At 30.9% G+C, this 10,181-nt stretch overlaps 2 protein-coding genes across 4 annotated transcripts in view; one reads left to right on the top strand and one right to left on the bottom strand.

The window, feature by feature from the left end:
* LOC117172386 (vascular endothelial growth factor receptor 1) overlaps window positions 1-7,375 on the top strand; it is a 170,861-nt gene extending 163,486 nt beyond the window's left edge. For 2 of the 3 annotated variants that reach the window (XM_033360249.1, XM_033360250.1), the window contains 3 exons: window positions 3,723-4,054; window positions 4,397-4,502; window positions 4,625-7,374. In XM_033360249.1, the coding sequence (XP_033216140.1) occupies window positions 3,723-4,054; window positions 4,397-4,502; window positions 4,625-5,284 (1,098 nt within the window). In that variant the 3' untranslated portion in view covers window positions 5,285-7,374. Of the gene's footprint in view, window positions 1-3,722; window positions 4,055-4,396; window positions 4,503-4,624 lie in introns of all 3 variants that reach the window. The other variant, XM_033360248.1, reaches the window with a different exon arrangement.
* Window positions 7,376-7,401: 26 nt separating this feature from the next.
* Window positions 7,402-10,181, bottom strand: part of LOC117172387 — a 5,997-nt gene continuing 3,217 nt past the window's right edge. Inside the window, exons 7-10 of the mRNA XM_033360251.1 lie at window positions 9,189-9,326; window positions 8,960-9,104; window positions 7,826-8,003; window positions 7,402-7,640 (exon numbers count right to left, since the gene is read on the bottom strand). Coding sequence (XP_033216142.1) covers window positions 7,523-7,640; window positions 7,826-8,003; window positions 8,960-9,104; window positions 9,189-9,326 — 579 coding nt within the window. The 3' untranslated portion in view covers window positions 7,402-7,522. The remainder of the gene's footprint in view (window positions 7,641-7,825; window positions 8,004-8,959; window positions 9,105-9,188; window positions 9,327-10,181) is intronic.

Genomic DNA, 10,181 nt, shown 5'->3' with positions numbered 1-10,181 from the left:
AAATTAACTCATGCATGAAATGAAGAATCACGCGAAACATTAAATTCGCCAGTTTCTTCCATTTCTTTCAAATGAGGATGGAGATATAAATAAAAGACCACCGAAGTCTTCCGAAGCTATCAGATCGACAATCATCGTACAGCAGAAAACCGAAGTCGAATCGTGCATTTTCGGCTTACACACGAACTCACAGTTTTAATCATGCCTCTTCTGTTTTGCGGTTCCCAAACGTAGGTATGGTGGTGGTAAATTTCATCCACGATCTGGCAGCTCTGACCGGCATTGACCTGTGATAGGATTGGAGTGTACCTCATTTCAAATCTGGGATCCCTGTGCCCAGGCCCCAGGCAGGGGAAATTCCCCCCGGGAATGGATGGTGGTAGACGCGTGCTTGATGCTTTCCTCTCGGAACCAAGCAGTACCGTAGATACGAAATACCTGTCGGGGTGCTTGGGGCGACTAACTTTTCAATATAAATTTGCAATAGTGAATAGAGTTTTAATTATTTTATTTCAGTATTTTTACATTTATTGACAATAAATATGATTAAAACCAGCATTGCACAAAGTTTTTCTTTACTGTACAAATGAACATTATTCAACATTTTAGTATCACCATTTTTTACATTGTGTGTATAATGTACAGAAATTTTGGGTGATACTTTTTGCAGTATTACATATTATTAAAATCATGCACAAGGTAGAAGGCTAATTTACAGAAATGAAATATAATTATAATTTCTACCACTCTAATTTTTCTTGCCTTGATAAGGGTTCTGTACGAGCACCGAAACGTTGGTAATGCAGATTTATTTATTTATGTTTTTTATTTTTATTTTATTGTAATTTGATGATAATAAAAATAAAAAAGACAAAAGAAAGAAAAAGAGAAGAAAGGGGATGTGGTTGGCTGCCTTTTCATTTTTCTTCTCTCTTGTTTATTTTAGTCCGAAAATTTTATTTGTTTTTTGTTTATTCGTTGTGGTCCAAATTTGGTCGTTGGATTCCTGTTTTATTTAACAAGATTTTGCATCAATTTGATTATTGGACGTTAAATAGGATTTTTAATTTGGATTTTGGTCTAATTTAAATTTCTTAAATTTTTATTATATGTATTAAATATAATATTCGAAAGTGGGTTTCAGCCTACTACGTTGATGTGTTCGAATAGTAATATAGAATGTATATCATCAGTCTACCTAACTTATATATTGGGAGCAAGTGTAAAACTCAAAAAGTTTACGATAGATCTTTGGCAAATGGTGCCACTTGCATGTATGAGAAAGTAAAACAATATATATATATATTCATATTTTATATAAATAACTTATCTTTCTACATTTTTCATCATATTAATATATTGTTAGACTTTCAAATGTATCAGTCAACCAAAACTGTGATATTAAAATATTGAATAATGTACAATAAATAAATACTTTGCAGGATTCTCCTTTGAATTACATTAATTGAAAATTAATGTAAATATACTCAAATAAAATAATTAAAACTCTAGTCACTACTACAATTTTATATTGAAAAGTTTGTCGCCCCAGGCACCCTGGCAGATATTTCGTATCTGCAGTACTGTTTGCATTGGAGAGGAGAGCCTGAACTATGCGTCTACCACCACCCTGGCTCTCCACAGACGAAATAGTGGTGGACGCTGAACATGTGTTCCTAGCCGGAATTTTTCCTAGCTGGACATTTCTGCATTAGATTACTCTTTTTGAAATTTGATTTTCAAACTGCAAGGGTGCAGGAAAATGTCACATTTATGTTCATTATTATATAATTGAGAAAAGCTCAAATTTTACGTATTTAAATGGAATTGAATTAAATCATTGAACAGCCTTTAAGCTTTTATATAGTTAGAGTAAAAGTAAATTTAATTACAAATAATGAATTAAAATTGTTTAATTTTTTTATTTAAAACCATTTTTTTAGTTTCTTGTATTGCAGCATTAGAAAATGCACTTTAAAATTCGATATTTTCCAGGCTTTCTTTATTTTTAAAGATAAATATCTGGTAGGGAGATAAACGAAATTTAGGATTTGCAGTATTTCAATCAGTTCGTCATTTAATCGCTCTGAAAAATTCGCGTTTGTCCCAACCCTTTTCCTACTGAAATAGCAATTTTCCAAACATCTCAAAATATTGCTACTTTGAAGGTTGCTTAAATAAGATATCGGCGAAGTTCAAGTAGGCCAAATATTGAGAAATTTAAATGTTTCTCGCAGCTGAATTTCAAAAATCAATTTCACCGTAGTCGTTACTACGTTTAACCGAACCTCAGAATAGCAATATTTTAAACGCTCACCACCAACGCAACATTTTTAAAGTGATTAAATGAAGAAAGAACTTATTATACTGTAAACCTTGGATTTGTTATTTTTCTCCCTGGAAGTAAATACCAAAACTTGAAATATTCCTTGCCCTTGTTCCAATAGAAAACGGTAAAACTGACTAGTTCCAGGAAAAATGCATTCAAAATTTAAATGATGCACAATAAAATGGCAAATTCAGCCATTCACTTTTTCCCATGCATCTCCGAAAGTGAAAAAGATCTCCAAAGAAACGAATTTCAAAGTCGAATTTTTAATATTCAAGTATTAGAAATTGCAAAAAGACTTTACGTTATATTATAGATATTTCTAAAATACAATTTTTGCCCTTTATTTTATATCAATGTTACTTTGGCTTATGTTATATAAAAGTTTAAAGGCTCCCCAATATGCCTGTTATCATTCAGTTCCATTCTAAATCATAGAATTTGAGTTTTTCTAAATTTTATATTGCACATAAATGTGAAATTTTGTTACACCCTTGCACTTTGAAAGTAAATTTAAAAAAGTAATTGAATAAACTGTCGTGACAAACAATTTCCGAAAACATTAATAATTGCTATAGTCGATAATAAAAAACTTTTAAAAATCAGAACGCAACCGACCTCGGCTAAATAAAACTGAATGGCATCGTAACACCCCGGGTAAAAATGCTTCGACTTGAGTTCGACTTGGTTATGTCTTGAGTACGTCTCCAAGACATCGATGTCTGGCTGCGTCTCAAACCTAAGTCGAGACATAAGCCTTCGCCTTACTTTTATGGCCACGCTAGGTAAAACGACGTTTACTTGTCTCAAGTCGAGCCGTGTCTTGACTAAGCCGACGTTTACTTGTTTCAAGTAAACCTGCCTCAATACGAACCTTTTTCGGCTTATAAATGAGATTAACATTGATGGATGAAAAATTTGTAATGACTAAATTAGTTCTTTTTAATTAAAAAATTCAGAATCTGTGGGTTTGAACGAGTATAAAACTTAAACAGTTTCTTCAAAAAAAAAAAAAAAACATATTATAACCTTCTAGAAGGATCTCCTTAACCGTTAGAAATACGTAAAAACAAACAACATTTTCGGTATCATCGTCATGACCCTTTTTTTAGGACATGTATACACTCGAAGTTACAAACCGTTCGTGTCGGAGTCATAAAAATTCGATTCAAGAGATAAATTCATGTCGTCAAGACATAGAAACTTCTCTCCAAGTCATAAATTGAAGTGTGGCTCCGTCTCAAAACTGAGACATGCTCAAGTCGACCTTTTCGACTTTAGCATGTCTTGATTGGGGGCACTTCAAGTCGAACTCAAGTCGAAACATTTTTACTCGGGATTAATGATAAGTAATTTTAATGTGTAATATTAAATTTATTTTCTTTAATGCTAGGTTTTGCATGGAGATCTTGCAGCGAGGAATATATTACTAGCAGAAAACAACGTTGTAAAGATTTGCGATTTTGGTTTAGCAAAAACAATGTACAAAGATAGTAATTATAAAAAACAAGGTGATGCGCTTTTGCCAATTAAATGGATGGCAATTGAGTCTATTCGAGACAGGGTATTTTCCACGCAATCAGATGTCTGGTCTTTTGGTATAGTATTATGGGAATTTTTCACATTGGCACAGACTCCTTATCATGGTATTGATGCTGAGACACAATACCATAGACTAATTGAAGGATACAGAATGGAACTGCCTGAGTATGCTACACAGGATATGTGAGTTATATTATCATTCTAAAATAATCATTAAATATCTACGTTACATCATTTTTATCTAACAAGAATGAGAAGTGTTCCATTAATTTGTTTTGTATCTTATAAATAAATGAAACAGAACTGTCATATAAAAGCATTATGGAACAAAATACGTAATAATCACATAAAAATATTATAATTAATTATGTACTATATGTGAATAGAAAATATTGCATAAAATATTACATAATAGCTGAATAATTAGTAAAGAAGTCACGTGTTGCACGTTTTCATTTTAAAAACACTGATTGTTTCGTAGTTTTTATATAAGGAAATACACATTGTTTGAAAATTATTTTGCAGATATGACATAATGCTCAAATGTTGGAAAGCAAAGCCAACTTTAAGACCTTCATTTTCGTACCTTGTGGAAAGCATCGGCGAATTGTTAGAAGAAAGTGTGAAAATGGTAACACATTTATTGCAACTTTCAAATTTTTACTAATGCCTTAAATGAAATCAATCTTACGATATGATTCGTATCTTTTTTTTTTACTGTACTTATTTAATAGAAAAAATTGTTTTCTCCAGCACTACGTGGATTTGAACACACCTTATGTAGATATGAACACTATTATTTTGGAAGGAAAGAATGACTACTTAACAATGATGACGGCTCCTGATCATGCAGTACTTTCATCTCCAACTCACGAGTACGTCAACTCTCCATGTTTGCCATCAGAAGGACCTGGAGATTCTGCCTACCTCAGAGTGAGTGCTTCAGGCAATGATGATTTAATTTTCAGTCCTCGACATGATTTCAACCACACTCACTTCCAATTTCCTTTACCACCTGATAAAAAATCGCTACGTGATTCTGACTCTGAAGACATGGAGTCTGATCCAATGCTTAAGGAAGAAGATGACCCTTACCTCAAACCTATTAACATCCGCGCAAAAAGAGCCAGATTCGTTAAAGAAAGACAATCCATGAGAGATAAGCCTGTAGTGAAACCTGATCTTAATTTGGACTACTCCAATACTCCTAATTTTCGATGTCTAGATACAAAAAAAGATGATGATGATCAAGATAAATCAAATGGAAAATTCGTTTCTTCTATTATTAGGACGCAGGATAATTATGTGAATATGCCGAAGCAGAAGAGTGATTTAAGGAGAGATGTTCCTGATGGATTTAGCAATCCTAGTTACATATTCATGAACAAGAAGGACGATGAAACAACAGTTTAAAAGCCTGTTATTTTTTGAAAATTTAAGAACTCTGTAAAATTGGCATATAACGTGATTTTAGGAACGCATAAAATAATTATGAAAAGATACAATAATAAGAAGTGAAAAATGATTAAAATTGATGTAAAAATAAAAAGTACAAACGAAACTGGATATATATAATAGGAGAAAGTTGAGAATCGAAACACACAAATACGCGAAAAGAGTAAAATAAAGAACAAAGCGCGATAAAAAGGATTATGATAATACTGTATAGTAGAAAGAAACAGAAGAGGAAGAGAAACAGCATAAAAATGAAGATAGGGACAGTGAAATTTATAAATTCATGATTAGACTGAAGAAGTGTAACCAAAATATTTTTGAATCAATGAGCATAATGAAGGTAGGATATCGCAGAACAAAATGGACAAAAACAACTAAAGTTAAGGAAATCTATGTGTTGTTGTTCAATAAATTTGCAGTTCTCCTATTCATGCACGCAGCGATGAAAATACAAAATGATCATGAAAAAAGATAGAATAGAAAAACTTTAGGTGAGAAATTACTTAAAAAAGGAACTATTACAAAGTAAGTTTAGCAGCAATATAACTTACTTTTTAGGGAGAAAGAACCTTTAAAAACGTAAGTCCAGTATGGCTACAAACTTTTCTGAAGTAAGAAATATTTTCAACTCTTGCTTAATTTGCAATGATAATTTTTTAACTTTTAAGTTTGAGCCATTCTTGTTCTCATTGAACTCATTCTAATTTTAATAATTTTTATAATAATTTATAATAATTTTACTTCTAAAATATTTACCTTCAAAAGTGGCTTGCAATTGGAATTGATTTGCATTAGATCCTTTTTTTCTTTGACAATTACTAGCATACTTTCATATTCCATTACTGATTTTAATAGATTAAAAGCTTTTACAATTAAAACCTTGTTAATGTTGAAATTTTGAGTTGCCAAAGAATGAATTTGAGTTAGTTTTAAGTAATTTCTTAACCCATTGTTCTTTTGTCAAATCTGATGAAAATACAAAAAAAAATGGAATGAAAACAACAGCAAGAAAACATATATAACCGTTGAAGATTTCTTTTTATGCTCAGTCTCTCAAAAGAAAGAGGCAAAAACTTTTTTTTAAAGTGCCTCCACAACGAAGAGAGCGAAAGTGCCATTAGATATAATTTCTTTATACGTAATAACAAACTTTAGGGGGTTCTCATCAAGGGACCAAATTCACTACTAACAAAGAGTGGCTGTGAGATTTAGTGAACGAATGGAAGCATGTGTTTACATTTTTTTAACATCGCATTATTCATTAGTTATATCAAGAAAGAGAATCTGATTCTTCAAACACCAAATGTTAGAAAATCAACTGATGATTATAAATCTCTGTAATCAGTTGTCATGAGCCAAGTTCATCAGCTGATTATCAGTAAAACAACTTATCCTTTGATTATTTTGATTATGTACAGCAAGCTAATAAGCCTACTTAATAAAAAAAGATACAAGCCAGTGATGTAGCGAATATGTACTTAAAGAGAGTTTTTAAGAATTTTCAAATTCTTCCAGAAGATTATATTCTACTTTCTCAAAAACTGTTTAGAAAACTTAAAAATTTTTAAAAATAAGCTGCTTTTTTCGGATCTTACAAAGATAAAACGCGATTTCTGAACTACTCGTTTTTTCACAAGTATGTCTGAGATAAATTCATGAGAGTTTGTAAATCATTCACTCTATTTATTTTAATGAATTTTTACTTTTAGTTCTTAAGCTTATTTGATGAACAGATTCATATCATATAAATTTACCAGAATCGAATGTACTTAATAGTCTTTTTCGAGAGCTTAATGTATGATTGAGAGCGCGTAGATATAATACAACTATAGTTTCGAGTAAATAAATGTCTTAATGTAAACTCGCCTAGCTTGAGTTTAAACAATTTAACTTAATGCAATGAAAAGTAGATTTAAATGCTGAGATTTTTACTCCTAATGTATTGGAAGTTTTGTACCTACAAAGATCGACTTTATTAGCCATAAGTTTTGTACGTTATTACATTTATGAAGTTTAATTATGTATCGAGTGCTGTAAATAAGATGAGAATGTATAATAATAATAATAATAATAATAATAATAATAATAATAATAATAGCAAAATAGTGCTTTTTTGAATTTTTTACTTGGTTTTAAGACCTTTAATACTTTATTAGTGATTTCCCTTTTTAGAGTTTATATTTTCTTCTTAAACTTTTATACTTTGTTGATCCTTATCGAATATGGTACATCGCTTTTATTCGTATCATTGTATACCAAAAGATCTTTCTTTGCAATTATGTCTTCAACAAAATCCCTTTTAAATTTTTCCCACCTAAGAGTAGAAAATAGTACATCAGTCTTAAAGTATTAAAATTATTTTCATATTATACATAACACATTAACACATTATGACTATGAAAAGAAATAACATCTCTATCCCCTAATTAAATTAATTTGATATTGAAGTAATAGAATAATCAAAGTTTTAATAACGGAAAATAACATTGCAAAAATTACCTTCTGTTTTTAACGAACTTCTGAAATAACTCATCACCCATGGGATATTTTGAATCGATAAATAACCGAACACGTTCCCAAATGCTGGCACGATTTTTGTTCAACAGCCAATAACGAGGAATCAACAAACACCGCACTTGCGATATTGAAACTATTCGTCTATTTTTCATTTTTTCGCCTAAAAAAGAAATTTACGATTCACTTTTCATTGAATAAATTAAAAATAAATTTAGTATTCTTAATATTTTATTTAGGGGAAGATGGAGGGCAACGATCTCTACAATGCGGTTCTAAATCCAAAAAAAAGGAGATGCATATTTTACTGTTTCGGAATTCTGACTTTAACAGACACCTACGTGTCTTTTACGAATTTTCCCATGTAAGGTACACGGAAAAATTAGCACTTTCTGCGGTTTTCGGAATAACTTCTGTGGTTCTGGGAAAATGGTGATTTGTAGATGACTTTGGAAGGAACAATGATATGTATCAATTATATGGAGTTTCACCCATAATCTACCCCCATGGTGCCCCAAAAAGTACCCCTGGTTCCAGAAAAGTCAATTCTGCACAAATTATACACATCTGAGCACTTTACTAAAACAATTAAATGGAAAGTCTTCAATTTTCAATGTTTAAATTGATAATGTACAATGCTAAATACTTAAAATTAAAACTGATTTAACTTTGAAATCTTTTAATCTGAAAATCCCGAAAATTTCGTTTAAGCCAAAGAATTGCTGATATGGACTATTCCAACGTTTAATATTAATTTTCGAAAAATGGGATTGCATCATTTAAAAATCTGCTACATCAAATATTTCACCTGAGTCATTAAAAAGTATTTTCAGCTTGCAATTTTTATTATTGTTCTAAATTTCATTGATAATTTTTTAGTTAAACCCTCCGAGAGCACACCTATTTTTTCGCTCAAGGATCAAAAGCTTCTTAACGACTTTTGACCGCTCTAGAGACTATAATAAGTATATGAAACTATAGTTCGGACCTCGAACTATATTACCGGAACCTAAGAGACAGCCCACTTTTAAAATTTCTTTAAAAAATTTCTCGATCAAGAAATTGGTTGCGGAACAAATTGACGCAATGTTTTCTCTGAAGGTTAATTTATATGCTAACCTAAAGCAAAGCAAGCTCCTCTATAAAATATGCAAATTTGCATGAATATTGTCCGAACATCTTTGGGATATTGTTGTTGTGATATAGTGGAAGGTTTCTTCATAAGCATAGCTGCAATTTCAGAGATTCCGTGCCACTGAGTCACCTGAATAATTTTTTTTATCAAATGTGAGCTTTATGGCTTTTGGTTTCATTAATTTAATTATTTGAAATTATTTTGTATTCTCACAACATCTTGAAGTGTTGCAGTAACGATGCTTATCCGTTCTGGATTGACACTCGATCCTTGTTTTCTTTTAAATAATTCATCCGTAACATCAGCAACGGTTTTCTGTGTACCGAAATCCAAATTTTCCATCGCGTGTTCCTAAAATCGACTTAATTTTTAATTGACAACATTAAAACATATTAATGCTTATCACCTGACAGAATTGTCTTGACCTTTATTATTAATTATAATATTTTTCTAAGCCATGATATTTTCATTGAAAATTACACAGTAATACAAGATGATGAATTTTGAATGTAGATGCAGTTCATTTTTGGTAGCTTGAAATGGATATAAGTGCCTTGTTTATTGTAATTCGTCTTCTATAATTATAAATAAATTAAGTTCTTTTTTCTTCTACTAATCTCATTGAAATGAAGGATAAAACAACTTGATTTATTAGGCATAAATGAATAATTTATTTAATGCTTACATTAAACAAAAATATTTATTTCATAAAATTATTTAATTTTTAATTTAATATTAATTTCATGTTTTTAATAACTGAACGATGGCGAATAAATTTTATGAATTTTAACAATCAGCTGACTTAGATTAACCTATAAGTTTCATTTCACATGCACGCGTTGACGGAAAGTCAAAAATCTTGTTGTCTTAAGGGTGTTGGTTAAATGCGACCTGGAATTTTTTTGTATAGGTACGGCACTGACTTAATAAATATTTTTGCGAAGAATTTGCGAATGAAAGAAAGAAAACTTGACGAATATCCGGGGTTTCGCGAGGTCCTCGGATCAATAAAATGTTGAAAAATCAAAAAATTTGTTGAGGATCTCATTGTTTTTGCGACAAATATGAATTTTGCGAAAGATGGTAATCAGCAAATAGCAGACGACAGTATTTGAACGGTTAGAATCGTTTGAAAGTTTATTTATTTACTCGCAATTCTCACATAATAGAAGAATTCTCGAGATTTATCAGGTTTTTGAAGGGCCA

Source organism: Belonocnema kinseyi, chromosome 5, assembly GCF_010883055.1.
Source record: "Belonocnema kinseyi isolate 2016_QV_RU_SX_M_011 chromosome 5, B_treatae_v1, whole genome shotgun sequence".
NCBI lineage: Eukaryota > Metazoa > Arthropoda > Insecta > Hymenoptera > Cynipidae > Belonocnema > Belonocnema kinseyi.
This window is presented reverse-complemented; position numbering and strand designations above follow the sequence as displayed.